The 17,486-nt window shown below is 52.7% G+C and overlaps 2 protein-coding genes across 4 annotated transcripts in view; one reads left to right on the top strand and one right to left on the bottom strand.

Moving 5' to 3' along the window:
- Positions 1-3,841, bottom strand: part of OTOG (otogelin) — a 120,973-nt gene extending 117,132 nt beyond the window's left edge. Inside the window, exons 1-2 of the mRNA XM_040410305.1 lie at positions 3,787-3,841; positions 3,539-3,590 (exon numbers count right to left, since the gene is read on the bottom strand). Coding sequence (XP_040266239.1) covers positions 3,539-3,590; positions 3,787-3,841 — 107 coding nt within the window. The remainder of the gene's footprint in view (positions 1-3,538; positions 3,591-3,786) is intronic.
- A 5,585-nt stretch (positions 3,842-9,426) lies between these two features.
- Positions 9,427-17,486, top strand: part of USH1C (USH1 protein network component harmonin) — a 39,932-nt gene continuing 31,872 nt past the window's right edge. For all 3 annotated transcript variants that reach the window (XM_040409458.1, XM_040409457.1, XM_040409456.1), the window contains exons 1-7: positions 9,427-9,549; positions 13,427-13,494; positions 15,005-15,148; positions 15,239-15,377; positions 16,095-16,203; positions 16,282-16,306; positions 17,202-17,259. In XM_040409458.1, the coding sequence (XP_040265392.1) occupies positions 9,514-9,549; positions 13,427-13,494; positions 15,005-15,148; positions 15,239-15,377; positions 16,095-16,203; positions 16,282-16,306; positions 17,202-17,259 (579 nt within the window). In that variant the 5' untranslated portion in view covers positions 9,427-9,513. The remainder of the gene's footprint in view (positions 9,550-13,426; positions 13,495-15,004; positions 15,149-15,238; positions 15,378-16,094; positions 16,204-16,281; positions 16,307-17,201; positions 17,260-17,486) is intronic.

The raw sequence follows: 17,486 nt of genomic DNA, 5'->3' as shown, positions 1-17,486 counted from the left end.
GGTCCATAGTCTCACTGCTCTTACAGTATAGAGTCCATGGTCTCACTGCTCTTACAGTAAAGAGTCCATAGTCTCACTGCTCTTACAGTATAGAGTCTATAGTCTCACTGCTCTTACAGTATAGAGTCCATAGTCTCACTGCTCTTACAGTAAAGGGTCCATAGTCTCACTGCTCTTACAGTATAGAGTCCATAGTCTCACTGCTCTTACAGTATAGAGTCCACAGTCTCACTGCTCTTACAGTAAAGAGTCCATAGTCTCACTGCTCTTACAGTAAATAGTCCATGGTCTCACTGCTCTTACAGTAAAGAGTCCATAGTCTCACTGCTCTTACAGTAAAGAGTCCATAGTCTCACTGCACTTACAGTATAGAGTCCATAGTCTCACTGCTCTTACAGTAAAGAGTCCATAGTCTCACTGCTCTTACAGTAAAGAGTCCATAGTCTCACTGTTCTTACAGTAAAGAGTCCATAGTCTCACTGCTCTTACAGTATAGAGTCCATAGTCTCACTGCTCTTACAGTAAAGAGTCCATAGTCTCACTGCTCTTACCGTAAAGAGTCCACAGTCTCACTGCTCTTACATTAAAGAGTCCACAGTCTCACTGCTCTTACAGTATAGAGTCCATAGTCTCACTGCTCTTACAGTAAAGAGTCCATAGTCTCACTGCTCTTACCGTAAAGAGTCCACAGTCTCACTGCTCTTACATTAAAGAGTCCATAGTCTCACTGCTCTTACAGTATAGAGTCCATAGTCTCACTGCTCTTACAGTAAAGAGTCCATAGTCTCACTGCTCTTACAGTAAAGAGCCCATAGTCTCACCGCTCTTACAGTAAAGAGTCCATAGTCTCACTGCTCTTACAGTAAAGAATCCATAGTCTCACCGCTCTTACAGTACAGAGTCCATAGTCTCACTGCTCTTACAGTAAAGGGTCCATAGTCTCACCGCTCTTACAGTAAAGGGTCCATAGTCTCACTGCTCTTACAGTAAAGAGTCCATAGTCTCACTGCTCTTACAGTAGAGTCCATAGTCTCACTGCTCTTACAGTAAAGAGTCCATAGTCTCACTGCTCTTACAGTATAGAGTCCACAGTCTCACCGCTCTTACAGTAAAGAGTCCATAGTCTCACTGCTCTTACAGTAAAGAGTCCATAGTCTCACTGCTCTTACAGTAAAGAGTCCATAGTCTCACTGCTCTTACAGTAAAGAGCTCCATAGTCTCACTGATCTTACAGTAAATAGTCCATGGTCTCACTGCTCTTACAGTAAAGAGTCCATAGTCTCACTGCTCTTACAGTAAAGAGTCCATAGTCTCACTGCTCTTACAGTATAGAGTCCATAGTCTCACTGCTCTTACACTAAAGAGTCCATAGTCTCACTGCTCTTACAGTAAAGAGTCCATAGTCTCACTGCTCTTACAGTAGAGTCCATAGTCTCACTGCTCTTACACTAAAGAGTCCATGGTCTCACTGCTCTTACAGTATAGAGTCCATAGTCTCACTGCTCTTACAGTATAGAGTCCATAGTCTCACTGCTCTTACAGTAAAGAGTCCATAGTCTCACTGCTCTTACAGTATAGAGTCCATAGTCTCACTGCTCTTACAGTATAGAGTCCATAGTCTCACCGCTCTTACAGTATAGAGTCCATAGTCTCACTGCTCTTACAGTATAGAGTCCATAGTCTCACTGCTCTTACAGTAAAGGGTCCATAGTCTCACTGCTCTTACAGTATAGAGTCCATGGTCTCACTGCTCTTACAGTAAAGAGTCCATAGTCTCACTGCTCTTACAGTAAAGAGTCCATAGTCTCACTGCTCTTACAGTAAAGAGTCTATAGTCTCACTGCTCTTACAGTAAAGAGTCCATAGTCTCACTGCTCTTACAGTATAGAGTTCATAGTCTCACTGCTCTTACAGTATAGAGTTCATAGTCTCACTGCTCTTACAGTAAAGAGTCCATAGTCTCACTGCTCTTCTGTATAGATGGGGATAAATAGATGATGGGAGTGATCCCTGTACTGACCCCTGATATATTTATACATAGTTATTAGATCTCCCCTTAGGCCTCATGCACACGGGCTTTGTGCGGCCGCTCTGTGCATTGGGGACCGCAATTGCACCTGTAGTCCACTGATTCCAGTTATTACTTTAGTTGCCCTCCTCTGGACCCTCTCCAGCTCTGCTATATCTGTCTAGTGCACAGGAGCCCAGAACTGTACACAGTCCTCCATGTGTGGTCTGACTAGTGGCAGGAAGTGTATTCACATCAGGACCGTACATTATACACACATCAGGGCCGTACATCATACACACATCAGGGCCGTACATCATATACACATCAGGACCGCACATTATACACACATCAGGGCCGTATATTATATACACATCAGGGCCGTATATTATATACACATCAGGACCGTACATTATATACACATCAGGGCCGTACATTATATACACATCAGGACCGTACATTATATACACATCAGGGCCGTACATTATATCCACATCAGGACCGTACATTATATACACATCAGGGCCGTACATTATACACACGTCAGGGCCGTACATTATACACACATCAGGGCCGTACATTATACTCACATCAGGGCCGTACATTATATACACATCAGGGCCGTACATTATACACACATCAGGACCGTACATTATACACACATCAGGGCCGTATATTATACACACATCAGGGCCGTATATTATACACACATCAGGGCCGTACATTATACACACATCAGGGCCGTACATTATACACACATCAGGGCCGTACATTATATACACATCAGGACCGTACATTATACACACATCAGGGCCGTATATTATACACACATCAGGGCCGTACATCATATACACATCAGGACCGCACATTATACACACATCAGGGCCGTATATTATATACACATCAGGGCCGTATATTATATACACATCAGGGCCGTACATTATATACACATCAGGGCCGTACATTATACACACATCAGGGCCGTATATTATATACACATCAGGGCCGTACATTATATACACATCAGGGCCGTACATTATACACACATCAGGGCCGTATATTATATACACATCAGGGCCGTATATTATATACACATCAGGACCGTACATTATATACACATCAGGGCCGTACATTATATACACATCAGGACCGTACATTATACACACATCAGGGCCGTATATTATATACACACCAGGACCGTATATTATATACACATCAGGGCCGTACATTATACACACATCAGGGCCGTACATTATATACACATCAGGGCCGTACATTATATACACATCAGGGCCGTACATTATATACACATCAGGACCGTACATTATACACACATCAGGGCCGTATATTATATACACACCAGGACCGTATATTATATACACATCAGGGCCGTACATTATACACACATCAGGGCCGTACATTATATACACATCAGGGCTGTATATTATATACACATCAGGGCCGTACATTATACACACATTAGGGCCGTACATTATACACACATCAGGACTGTACATTATATAGACTCACCTGTCGTCACCGGGTAAAGACTGAGGGTCTGAAGTAAACACGGAGGTAAAACCTACAACAGACAGGAAAGGAATAAGATGCTTGAGGGCTGGAGGTAGAACGGAGGCGCCGCTGATCACAAGAATGATGATACTGATGAGGATGATGATTATACTGATGAGCCTTTTTTTTACATAGCACCGACATATTCCTCTTATCACATGTGAGACCCTTTCTTCAGACGCCGCTGCTCCCCGGACCCCACTCACCTGTCCTGACCCAGGCAGACGTCAGCAGACACCACAGCAGGAGAACTGGGTCCATCTCTCCTGAGCGCCGGCGACTGCAGAAATGTGGGGAGCGTGAGGAGACCAGTCCTCTACCTGAGCAGGTGGGACACAGGCAGCGCAGGCGCTCAGGTTACACCGGGCTCCTAGAGTTACTGATCCTGCCCAACAAGGGGGGCTTTATCTACAAAGAGCATTCTCCCTGCACCTCACAATCATTGTGTGGGATCACTAGTCTCCAGTGTGTAGTCACAATCTGTGATCACTAATGTCTAGTGTGTAGTCACAATCACTGTGTGTGATCACTAATGTCTAGTGCGTAGTCACAATCACCGTGTGATCACTAATGTCTAGTGTGTAGTCACAATCACTGTGTGTGATCACTAATCCCTAGTGTGTAGTCACAATCACTGTGTGTGATCACTAGTCTCCAGTGTGTAGTCACAATCTGTGATCACTAATGTCTAGTGTGTAGTCACAATCACTGTGTGTGATCACTAATCCCTAGTGTGTAGTCACACTGTGTGTGATCACTAATGTCTAGAGTGTAGTCACAATCACCGTGTGATCACTAATGTCTAGTGTGTAGTCACAATCACTGTGTGATCACTAATGTCTAGTCACAATCACTGTGTGATCACTAGTCTACAGTGTGTAGTCACAATCACTGTGTGATAACTAATCCCTAGTGTGTAGTCACAATCTGTGATCACTAATCCCTAGTGTGTAGTCACAATCACTGTGTGTGATCACTAATGTCTAGTGTGTAGTCACAATCACTGTGTGATCACTAATGTCTACTGTGTAGTCACAATCACTGTGTGATCACTAGTCTCCAGTGTGTAGTCACAATCACTGTGTGTGATCACTAATCCCTAGTGTGTAGTCACAATCACTGTGTGATCACTAGTCTCCAGTGTGTAGTCACAATCACTGTGTGATCACTAGTCTCCAGTGTGTAGTCACAATCACTGTGTGTGATCACTAATGTCTAGTGTGTAGTCACAATCACTGTGTGTGATCACTAGTCTCCAGTGTGTAGTCACAATCTGTGATCACTAATGTCTAGTGTGTAGTCACAATCACTGTGTGTGATCACTAATCCCTAGTGTGTAGTCACAATCACTGTGTGATCACTAATCCCTAGTGTGTAGTCACACTGTGTGTGATCACTAATGTCTAGAGTGTAGTCACAATCACCGTGTGATCACTAATGTCTAGTGTGTAGTCACAATCACTGTGTGATCACTAATGTCTAGTCACAATCACTGTGTGATCACTAGTCTACAGTGTGTAGTCACAATCACTGTGTGATAACTAATCCCTAGTGTGTAGTCACAATCTGTGATCACTAATCCCTAGTGTGTAGTCACAATCACTGTGTGTGATCACTAATGTCTAGTGTGTAGTCACAATCACTGTGTGATCACTAATGTCTACTGTGTAGTCACAATCACTGTGTGATCACTAGTCTCCAGTGTGTAGTCACAATCACTGTGTGATCACTAGTCTCCAGTGTGTAGTCACAATCACTGTGTGTGATCACTAATGTCTAGTGTGTAGTCACAATCACTGTGTGATCACTAATCCCTAGTGTGTAGTCACAATCACTGTGTGATCACTAGTCTCCAGTGTGTAGTCACAATCACTGTGTGATCACTAATCCTTAGTGTGTAGTCACAATCACTGTGTGTGATCACTAATGTCTAGTGTGTAGTCACAATCACTGTGTGATCACTAATGTCTAGTCACAATCACCGTGTGATCACTAATGTCTAGTGTGTAGTCACAATCACTGTGTGATCACTAATGTCTAGTCACAATCACCGTGTGATCACTAATGTCTAGTGTGTAGTCACAATCACTGTGTGATCACTAATGTCTAGTCACAATCACCGTGTGATCACTAATCCCTAGTGTGTAGTCACAATCACTGTGTGTGATCACTAGTCTCCAGTGTGTAGTCACAATCACTGTGTGATCACTAATCCCTAGTGTGTAGTCACAATCACTGTGTGATCACTAATCCCTAGTGTGTAGTCACAATCACTGTGTGATCACTAGTCTCCAGTGTGTAGTCACAATCACTGTGTGTGATCACTAATGTCTAGTGTGTAGTCACAATCACTGTGTGATCACTAATCCCTAGTGTGTAGTCACAATCACTGTGTGATCACTAGTCTCCAGTGTGTAGTCACAATCACTGTGTGATCACTAATCCTTAGTGTGTAGTCACAATCACTGTGTGTGATCACTAATGTCTAGTGTGTAGTCACAATCACTGTGTGATCACTAATGTCTAGTCACAATCACCGTGTGATCACTAATGTCTAGTGTGTAGTCACAATCACTGTGTGATCACTAATGTCTAGTCACAATCACCGTGTGATCACTAATCCCTAGTGTGTAGTCACAATCACTGTGTGTGATCACTAGTCTCCAGTGTGTAGTCACAATCACTGTGTGATCACTAATCCCTAGTGTGTAGTCACAATCACTGTGTGATCACTAATCCCTAGTGTGTAGTCACAATCACTGTGTGATCACTAATGTCTAGTCACAATCACCGTGTGATCACTAATCCCTAGTGTGTAGTCACAATCACTGTGTGTGATCACTAATCCCTAGTGTGTAGTCACAATCACTGTGTGTGATCACTAGTCTCCAGTGTGTAGTCACAATCACTGTGTGATCACTAATGTCTAGTCACAATCACCGTGTGATCACTAATGTCTAGTCACAATCACTGTGTGATCACTAATCCCTAGTGTGTAGTCACAATCACTGTGTGTGATCACTAGTCTCCAGTGTGTAGTCACAATCTGTGATCACTAATCCCTAGTGTGTAGTCACAATCACTGTGTAATCACTAATGTCTAGTGCAGGCATGCTCAACCTGCGGCCCTCCAGCTGTTGCAAAACTACAACTCCCAGCATGCCCAAACAGCCTACAGCTATCAGTCTACAGCAGGGCATTGTGGGAGTTGTAGTGTTACAACAGCTGGAGGGCCGCAAGTTGAGCATGCCTGGTCTAGTGTGTAGTCACAATCACCGGGGCCCCGCTCCCTATCATACAGGTGAGCGCAGCAGCCGCACATTTCCCCATTTTGTCAGCAGAGGTTTGGTGTAAGTCACAGCTCCACACTGATAGTCTTTCTGGCTCCTGGGGTCCTTACACTTGGGGGCCCCATTATTGTACGTCACGGCGCCATGTATGACGATTCACTTTCCTATTAACACTCAGTTATGCAAGGCAATCACAGGGGCAGCACGGGTGGGGCCCTCCAGGGGCCACACTACTGGTGGAGATGTCTGATGTCTATCAAGTATTCTAGAGGGCGCTAGAGCCTGACTGGGGCCTGGGGGGCTTCATACACCTGGAGAGGACTGGTGGGTGCGGGGGTCACATCACAGAGAGACCCTTGTGTTATCAATGAGCAGAAGAGCCCCCTCCCCCGCCCTCCATCTGATAAGACAAAGGGGCAGGAGGAGACCCCCACCTCTGCAGGAGACCCCCACCCCCACCTCTGCAGGAGACCCCCACCTCTGCAGGAGACCCCACCACAGGAGCCGCTGCGGAGCGCAGGAACCACAGAGCGGCTTTCTTCATGTAATGCGTTTCGAGAGCGCGGCGCCTTCTTCAGCGGACGCAATACATACAGGTCAGGCTACGTCCAAAACCCGGACCGGATAAAAAACCGTATAAAACTTTATTCCCACTCAATAAGGACGTAAAGAAATGTTATAAAGATATTTGACTGCCGGACTCGTTCAGGGGTCTCATCGAGCCCCTCCGGCCTCAGAGTCCGTAGTTACGGGTTTTGTATGCTGCCCGACCCTGTATATATCGTGCCCCGCGCTGTGTCTGATGAAGATGGCGGCGCGCCCCAGAAACGCGTTACATGAGAAAGCGGCTCCGTGGTATCCTGCGCTCCGCTGCCGCTTCTTCTGGAGGTTTTCTGATCGTTTCGGGGATCCCCTGGATTGGGCCGCGGTCACATCACGTTTTATGCCTCCGTTTGACGTAAAAAAAAGGAAACAAAAGCGCAGCAAATCACGTTCTTGTATCCTGCGCAGTCTGGTAAAAAAAACGTATACCGCCATCATCACCCCCGGAGCAGAAATCACACGTGAACCAGCCTTACTTGCTGGTATTTGGGAAGTGGGGGGCTCTCACTGGTAATTAGGGGGGGGGGCTCTCACTGGTATTTAGGGGGGGGGGCTCTCACTGGTATTTAGGGGGGGGGGCTCTCACTGGTATTTAGGGGGGGCTCTCACTGGTATTTAAGGGGGGGGGGCTCTCACTGGTAATTAGGGGGGGCTCTCACTGGTATTTAGGGGGGGCTCTCACTAGTATTTAGGGGGGGCTCTCACTGGTAATTAGGGGGGGGGCTCTCACTGGTATTTAGGGGGGGGGGGCTCTCACTGGTATTTGGGGGGGGGGCTCTCACTGGTATTTAGGGGGGGCTCTCACTGGTATTTAGGGGGGAACACTCACTGGTATTTAGGGGGGAACACTCACTGGTATTTAGGGGGGCTCTCACTGGTATTTAGGGGGGCTCTCACTGGTAATTAGGGGGGGGCTCTCACTGGTATTTAGGGGGGGCTCTCACTGGTAATTAGGGGGGGGGCTCTCACTGGTATTTAGGGGGGGGCTCTCACTGGTATTTAGGGGGGCTCTCACTGGTATTTAGGGGGGCTCTCACTGGTAATTAGGGGGGGGCTCTCACTGGTATTTAGGGGGGGCTCTCACTGGTAATTAGGGGGGGGGGCTCTCACTGGTATTTAGGGGGGGGCTCTCACTGGTATTTAGGGGGGCTCTCACTGGTAATTAAGGGGGCTCTCACTGGTAATTAGGGGGGCTCTCACTGGTATTTAGGGGGGAACACTCACTGGTATTTAGGGGGGCTCTCACTGGTATTTAGGGGGGCTCTCACTGGTAATTAGGGGGGGGGCTCTCACTGGTATTTAGGGGGGGCTCTCACTGGTAATTAGGGGGGGCTCTCACCGGTAATTAGGGGGGGCTCTCACTGGTATTTAGGGGGGCTCTCACTGGTAATTAAGGGGGCTCTCACTGGTAATTAGGGGGGGGCTCTCACTGGTATTTAGGGGGGGCTCTCACTGGTATTTAGGGGGGAACACTCACTGGTATTTAGGGGGGCTCTCACTGGTATTTAGGGGGGCTCTCACTGGTATTTAGGGGGGGCTCTCACTGGTATTTAGGGGGGGCTCTCACTGGTAATTAGGGGGGGGGCTCTCACTGGTATTTAGGGGGGGCTCTCACTAGTATTTAGGGGGGGGCTCTCACTGGTATTTAGGGGGGGGGCTCTCACTGGTATTTAGGGGGGGCTCTCACTGGTATTTAGGGGGGGGGGCTCTCACTGGTATTTAGGGGGGGCTCTCACTGGTAATTAGGGGGGGGGCTCTCACTGGTATTTAGGGGGGGCTCTCACTGGTAATTAGGGGGGGGGGGGCGGCCCGTACGCAGCTGATTAGAGGGAAGGTTTAGCTCTCCTCAGGATAAATCATCGATATCCGATCTGCTCTCTCTTGTCTCTCTCTCTCTCTCGATCCGGGCTGGGGGCGTGGTCTCCGCGGTTACCAGGTGCAGCCGCTGTCAGGACAGAGGTCAGCGGGGACCAATCAGCGCTGGCCCCGCCTCCTGTCGTGTGTCTGCGCTCAGTCCGGAGCCGCTGTCCCCGAGAAGCCATGGAGCGGAAGATCGCCCGGGAGTTCCGACACAAGGTGAGAGCCGCCGGGAGAGACGCTGCCGAGAGGCCCCGCCCCTTTTGCCTCCTCCTCCCTCCAGGACCCCTGTGTCAACCCCCCTCCTCCTCCCTCCAGGTCCTCTGTGTCAAGTCAACCCCCCACCAGGACCTCTGTGTCAACCCCCCTCCTCTTCCTCCAGGACCTCTGTGTCAACCCCCCTCCTCCTCCTCCTCCCTCCAGGACCCCTGTGTCAAGTCAGCCCCCCACCCCTCCTCCTCCTCCTCCTCCTCCTCCTCCTCCTCCAGGACCTCTGTGTCAACCCCCCTCCTCCTCCAGGACCTCTGTGTCAACCCCCCTCCTCCTCCAGGACCTCTGTGTCAACCCCCCTCCTCCTCCTCCAGGACCTCTGTGTCAACCCCCCTCCTCCTCCTCCAGGACCTCTGTGTCAACCCCCCTCCTCCTCCTCCAGGACCTCTGTGTCAACCCCCCTCCTCCTCCTCCAGGACCTCTGTGTCAACCCCCCTCCTCCTCCTCCAGGACCTCTGTGTCAACCCCCCCCCCCCCTCCTCCTCCTCCAGGACCTCTGTGTCAACCCCCCCCCCCCCTCCTCCTCCTCCAGGACCTCTGTGTCAACCCCCCTCCTCCCTCCAGGACCTCTGTGTCAACCCCCCTCCTCCTCCTCCTCCCTCCAGGACCTCTGTGTCAACCCCCCTCCTCCCTCCAGGACCTCTGTCTCAACCCCCCTCCTCCTCCCTCCAGGTCCCCTGTGTCAACCCCCCTCCTCCTCCAGGACCTCTGTGTTAACCCCCCTCCTCCTCCTCCTCCCTCCAGGACCTCTGTGTCAACCCCCCTCCTCCCTCCAGGACCTCTGTCTCAACCCCCCTCCTCCTCCCTCCAGGTCCCCTGTGTCAACCCCCCTCCTCCTCCAGGACCTCTGTGTCAACCCCCCTCCTCCTCCCTCCAGGTCCCCTGTGTCAAGTCAACCCCCCACCAGGACCTCTGTGTCAACCCCCCTCCTCTTCCTCCAGGACCTCTGTGTCAACCCCCCTCCTCTTCCTCCAGGACCTCTGTGTCAACCCCCCTCCTCCTCCTCCAGGACCTCTGTGTCAACCCCCCTCCTCCTCCTCCTCCCTCCAGGACCTCTGTGTCATCCCCCCTCCTCCTCCTGCAGGACCCCTGTGTCAACCCCCCTCCTCCCTCCAGGACCTCTGTGTCAACCCCCCTCCTCCTCCTCCAGGACCTCTGTGTCAACCCCCCTCCTCCTCCTCCAGGACCTCTGTGTCAACCCCCCCTCCTCCTCCTCCAGGACCTCTGTGTCAACCCCCCCTCCTCCTCCTCCAGGACCTCTGTGTCAACCCCCCTCCTCCTCCTCCTCCTCCTCCAGGACCTCTGTGTCAACCCCCCCTCCTCCTCCTCCAGGACCTCTGTGTCAACCCCCCTCCTCCTCCTCCAGGACCTCTGTGTTAACCCCCCTCCTCCTCCCTCCAGGACCTCTGTGTCAACCTCCTCCCTCCAGGACCTCTGTGTCAACCCCCCTCCTCCTCCAGGACCTCTGTGTCATTCCTCCTCCTCCTCCTCCTCCTCCATTGAAATGATGGTTCCGCATACGGTCCACAAAAAAAAATGTAACGGACACGGAAAGAAAATAAGTTTGTGTGCATGAGCCCTAAGTCTGTGTTCACATTTAGCAGCTGAGGTTTCTCTTGTTTCATCAGTTTTTCTATAATGTATGTAACCAATTCTTGTCCTCCTGCCTGTCTGCCCCGGGGGTGGTGATGCGGGTTGACGTGTGATCTCTGCCCTGGGGGTGGTGATGCGGGTTCACGTGTGATTTCTGCCCTGGGGGTGGTGATGCGGGTTCACGTGTGATTTCTGCCCCGGGGGTGGTGATGCGGGTTCACGTGTGATTTCTGCTCCGGGGGTGGTGATGCGGGTTGACGTGTGATCTCTGCCCTGGGGGTGGTGATGCGGGTTCACGTGTGATTTCTGCTCCGGGGGTGGTGATGCGGGTTGACGTGTGATTTCTGCTCCGGGGGTGGTGATGCGGGTTGACGTGTGATTTCTGCCCCGGGGGTGGTGATGCGGGTTGACGTGTGATTTCTGCCCCGGGGGTGGTGATGCGGGTTCACGTGTGATTTCTGCCCCGGGGGTGGTGATGCGGGTTCACGTGTGATCTCTGCCCCGGGGGTGGTGATGCGGGTTGACGTGTGATTTCTGCCCCGGGGGTGGTGATGCGGGTTCACGTGCGATTTCTGCCCCGGGGGGGGGGGGGTGCCTTCTGGCAGCGTCAAGTTCCAGTGTGAATGGGGCATTCCGGCTTCGTGGGGAGATGGGTGTGTCCTCAGGTCATCAGTATCAGATGGTGGGGGTCCAACTCTCAGCACCCCTCTCGGACCCCCACCGATCCTGAGGATGCCTCGTCTACACTGTGACCCCTTTAATGTGTCTTCCCATGTTCATGTGATCAGGATGGAGACTCCTTGGGGGGTTGCACATGACGAAGCCTTACATGGTGATGCCCCCTGTCTCTTGTCTACCAAGAGCAAGTCTTGATATCTGACAGGAGCCCACACTGGGTCATACCATTGTCGGACCTCCCCCGCCCTCACTGCGGTCATGGTGCTGCTTAATGAGTTTATTACAGGTAAAGGTCCAATGTGCGAAGCTAACGCCCTCCGACCCCACCCTTGTGACCCTGAGCTCAGGAAATCTGTCGTGTGTGTGTGGGGGGGGCACTGTGTGTGTGGGGGGGGCACTGTGTGTGTGGGGGGGGGCACTGTGTGTGTGGGGGGGGGGGCACTGTGTGTGTGGGGGGGGGGGCACTGTGTGTGTGGGGGGGGGGGCACTGTGTGTGTGGGGGGGGGGGGGGGGGGGCACTGTGTGTGTGGGGGGGGGGGGGGGGGGCACTGTGTGTGTGGGGGGGGGGGGGGGGCGCTGTGTGGGAGGAGGGCGGGGGGGGGGGGGGCGCTGTGTGGGAGGAGGGCGGGGGGGGGGGGGGGGGCGCTGTGTGGGAGGGGGGCAGGTCGGGGGGGCGCTGCGTGTGTGGGAGGAGGGCAGGTCGGGGGGGCGCTGTGTGTGTGTGGGAGGAGGGCAGGTCGGGGGGGCGCTGTGTGTGTGTGTGTGTGTGTGTGTGGGAGGAGGGCAGGTCGGGGGGGGGGGCGCTGTGTGTGTGTGTGGGAGGAGGGCAGGTCGGGGGGGGGGGCGCTGTGTGTGTGTGTGGGAGGAGGGCAGGTCGGGGGGGGGCGCTGTGTGTGTGGGAGGAGGGCAGGTCGGGGGGTGGGGCGCTGTGTGTGTGGGAGGAGGGCAGGTCGGGGGGGGGGGGCGCTGTGTGTGTGTGTGGGAGGAGGGCAGGTCGGGGGGTGGGGCGCTGTGTGTGTGGGAGGAGGGCAGGTGGGGGGGGCGCTGTGTGTGTGGGAGGAGGGCAGGTCGGGGGGGGGGGGTGCTGTGTGTGTGGGAGGAGGGCAGGTCGGGGGGGGCGCTGTGTGTGTGGGAGGAGGGCAGGTCGGGGGGGGGGGGGCTGTGTGTGTGGGAGGAGGGCAGGTCGGAGGGGGGGGGGGGCGCTGTGTGTGAGTGACTTTACTAAATAAGTTGAGTAACAGGGGTAAGACGTGGTGCAGGGGCTCAAGGAGATGATTAAAACAATGTGGACGCAGTGTAACTCGCTTCAGCGGTGTGCTGAAACCAATGGAATCCATGCCGTTTCCCACTGGTGGACCTTTGGAGTCCATGCCCGGTTTTCTACACTGCATCCACGTTGTTTTAGTCCTCTCATCGGGCCCCTGCGCTTGTTACCCCCTGCTACTTACCTTTCTTACATCTACTTTATTTCACTCTGCGGCGACCCTTGGAGTCTTATCTCTCTGTGGCACTGCATTCTGCTCCACCTGTATTTTTAATGTTTTCTGTGTTTCAGGTGGAAAAATTCATTGAAAATGAGGCAGAGAAGGATTATCTGTACGACGTGCTGCGCATGTACTACCAGTGAGTGCTGCCTGTGTAATTACCCTGCTCCACTCTGGGGGTTGTAGTCCACTCATCCCCCACCACACTGGAGGAGTGATGACTTGTTCTCGCTCTCCGCCTGGGTCTTTGTCATCCCTGTAAATCTCAATTATTCACAGGGTGCCACAGCCAAGCATTCAGCCGGAGCGCTGCTCTGAGGCTCATACTGGATGTATTACGTTTCTGACCCCCACACCCCGAGCATCATAATATCTGTATGAGGTTATGATACGGTCGGACAGGTGGTGATATATAGAGGGGGTTATGACATGGTTGGACAGATGGTGGTATCTATAGGGGGTTATGACATGGTTGGATGGGTGGTGATATCTGTAGGGTTATGGCATGGTTGGATGGGTGGTGATATCTGTAGGGGTTATGGCATGGTTGGATGGGTGGTGATATCTGTAGGGTTATGACATGGTTGGATGGGTGGTGATATCTGTAGGGGTTATGACATGGTTGGATGGGTGGTGATATCTGTAGGGGTTATGACATGGTTGGATGGGTGGTGATATCTATAGGGGGTTATGACATGGTTGGATGGGTGGTGATATCTGTAGGGGTTATGACATGGTTGGGTGGGTGGTGATATCTGTAGGGGTTATGACATGGTTGGGTGGGTGGTGATATCTGTAGGGGTTATGACATGGTTGGGTGGGTGGTGATATCTGTAGGGGTTATGACATGGTTGGATGGGTGGTGATATCTGTAGGGGTTATGACATGGTTGGATGGGTGGTGATATCTGTAGGGGTTATGACATGGTTGGATGGGTGGTGATATCTATAGGGGGTTATGACATGGTTGGATGGGTGGTGATATCTGTAGGGGTTATGACATGGTTGGGTGGGTGGTGATATCTGTAGGGGTTATGACCTGGTTGGGTGGGTGGTGATATCTGTAGGGGTTATGACATGGTTGGATGGGTGGTGATATCTGTAGGGGTTATGACATGGTTGGATGGGTGGTGATATCTGTAGGGGTTATGACATGGTTGGATGGGTGGTGATATCTGTAGGGGTTATGACATGGTTGGATGGGTGGTGATATCTGTAGGGGTTATGACATGGTTGGATGGGTGGTGATATCTGTAGGGGTTATGACATGGTTGGATGGGTGGTGATATCTGTAGGGGTTATGACATGGTTGGATGGGTGGTGATATCTGTAGGGGTTATGACATGGTTGGGTGGGTGGTGATATCTGTAGGGGTTATGACATGGTTGGATGGGTGGTGATATCTGTAGGGGTTATGACATGGTTGGATGGGTGGTGATATCTGTAGGGGTTATGACTTGGTTGGACCGGTTGTGATATCTAGAGGGGGTTATGACATGGTCGGATGGATGGTGATATCTGTAGGGGGTTATACCATTGTTGGACAGGTGGTGATATCTAGAAGGGGATATGACATTGTTGGACGGATGGTGATATCTAGAGGGATTTATGACATGGTTGGACAGGTCCGGATCCTCATTGTCTTCACAGGTCCATGGACCTTCCAGTGTTTGTTGGGGATCTGAAGCTTGTCCTCAGTGAGCCGTCCCGGCTACCCATCTTTGATGCCATTCGCCCCCTCATCCCTCTCAAGCACCAGGTGGAGTATGATCAGCTGACGCCCAAACGTTCCAGGTGAGAAGTGCTCATTAATATGGGTCATGTGATGGCGCTGGTTCTTCCATCTTGTCATACTTGTCCTGTTGTCTCCTCTTTGCTCTCCAGGAAGCTAAGGGAGGTGAAGCTGGATCGTTCTCACCCTGATGGTCTCGGCTTCAGTGTCAGGGGGGGACTGGAGTTTATTTGTGGCCTGTACATCTCCCACATCATGAAGGAAGGACAAGCGGACAATGCTGGTCTACAGGTGAGGTGATTCCGGAGGAGATGTGTGCAGCATGGTGGCTCCTCTAGGAGTTGTCCCATTTATGGTATTCCCACTCTTGTCTTCATTATGGGGCCCCTTTCAGCTCAGATCCTTCCAATCACTTTGTGGGATGAGATCTGGGGAGAGAGCGGCGCAGGCGCATCCACCTCTGGAGGCACAAGACAGGGGCTGGGGCTGGTGGAGCTGGAGTCTCCACCAGCTTTATCTGGTAATGGGGGTCATTGCTGCTGCTCGGGGGCTTTGTGCCCGTCCATGGGAAGCTGTTCAACATCTTGGGGGGGGGATCCAGGGGCCACGTGTGTACGGACAATGGGGCCGTTCTACTAGGGTACTATTCCTGCTTCTGATTGTGCCAGCAGGACACGCTGTATAAACAGAAACGTGTGGGTTGGTGGCCACCAACCTCTGATGCTGCGGGGGAGTCGGCATGGTCGTGTCAAAGGGCTGATGCTGGGTGAGAAATCTGCTGCACCTTAGTTGCCTTCATCTGCAGAAACATTCTGGCGCACTTTGGTGTAGCATCTTGAGCCACTCCCACTTTCCGCTAGGACACACCCCATTGTCGTGAGCATAATAAATGATGCGGGCCTCAGTCTGACATGCAGTCCCATTTAAGACCATAGATGATTGGTGGGGGTGACCTCCTGCATCCTGCTGCTTCCATCTTGTTCTGGGATTTAACCCTTTCTCTTCCAGATTGGCGATGAGGTGGTGCGGATTAATGGCTACTCAATTGGCTCGTGCACTCATGAGGAGGTCGTCAGTCTCATCCGCACCAAGAAGATCGTGTCCATAAAAGTGCGGCGTAAGTTCTGTAGGGTGTGGAGCTTTGGAGAGCAGCGGCGCCCTGTGATGCTGACCTTCATTTCTCTTCTCTTTGCAGATGTTGGGATGATTCCTGTCAAAAGGTGATGTCCTGGTGTTAGCTGCCCCAGCACGCTACACAGTGCACCCACCGTGCCCACCCCAGCACGCTACACACTGCACCCGCCGTGCCCGCTCCAGCACGCTACACACTGCACCCGCCGTGCCCACCCCAGCACGCTACACAGTGCACCCGCCGTGCCCGCTCCAGCACGCTACACACTGCACCCGCCGTGCCCGCTCCAGCACGCTTCACAGTGCCCCTGCCGTGTCCACCCCAGCACGCTTCACAGTGCCCCCGCTGTGTCCACCCCAGCACGCTACACAGTGCACCCGCCGTGCCTGCCCCAGCACGCTACACAGTGCACCCGCCGTGCCCGCCCCAGCACGCTTCACAGTGCCCCTGCCGTGTCCACCCCAGCACGCTTCACAGTGCCCCCACCGTGTCCACCCCAGCACGCTTCACAGTGCCCCCGCTGTGTCCACCCCAGCACGCTACACAGTGCACCCGCCGTGCCTGCCCCAGCACGCTACACAGTGCACCCGCCGTGCCCGCCCCAGCACGCTTCACAGTGCCCCTGCCGTGTCCACCCCAGCACGCTTCACAGTGCCCCCACCGTGTCCACCCCAGCACGCTACACAGTGCCCCCGCCGTGTCCACCGCGCACCTGCCGTGCTTGCCCCAGCACGCTGCATTGCGCCCCCGCAGTGCTTGCCCCAGCACCGTGTCCCCGCTGTTCCCTCCCCAGCATGCTGCACAGTGCCCCCGCTGTTCCCTCCCCAGAATGCTGCACAGTGCCCCCGCTGTTCCCTCCCCAGCATGCTGCACAGTGCCCCCGCCGTGCCCAGCACGCTGCACTGCGCCCCTGCTGTGTGCCTGCCCCAGAATGCTGCACCCCGGCACTCTTCCTGCAACGTTGTGTGTATTGTGTCTTACAGCTCGGCGGAGGAGCCTCTGAAGTGGCAGTACGCTGACCAGTTTGTGTCTGAAACCAAGGTAAGTGTGAGAAAACACACCGCACCGCACCCCAGCCGCATCAACCCTGCAGCCGTCCTGCCACCCACCCTAGGGCTGTGTCCCCCACCATGGGCCCCTGTATCATTCCTGGGACTGTAATCCGCATAGGATTAGAGCCAGGCCCCCTCCCCATGTTGCGGTGTTGGGTTTCTGGCTCTACCTGGATTTATCGCTGCGCTGGAATGTGACACAATTCCGCTGCCGTC

The sequence above is a fragment of the Bufo bufo genome, chromosome 10, assembly GCF_905171765.1.
Source record: "Bufo bufo chromosome 10, aBufBuf1.1, whole genome shotgun sequence".
In the NCBI taxonomy this organism is placed as follows: Eukaryota; Metazoa; Chordata; class Amphibia; order Anura; family Bufonidae; genus Bufo; species Bufo bufo.
This window is presented reverse-complemented; position numbering and strand designations above follow the sequence as displayed.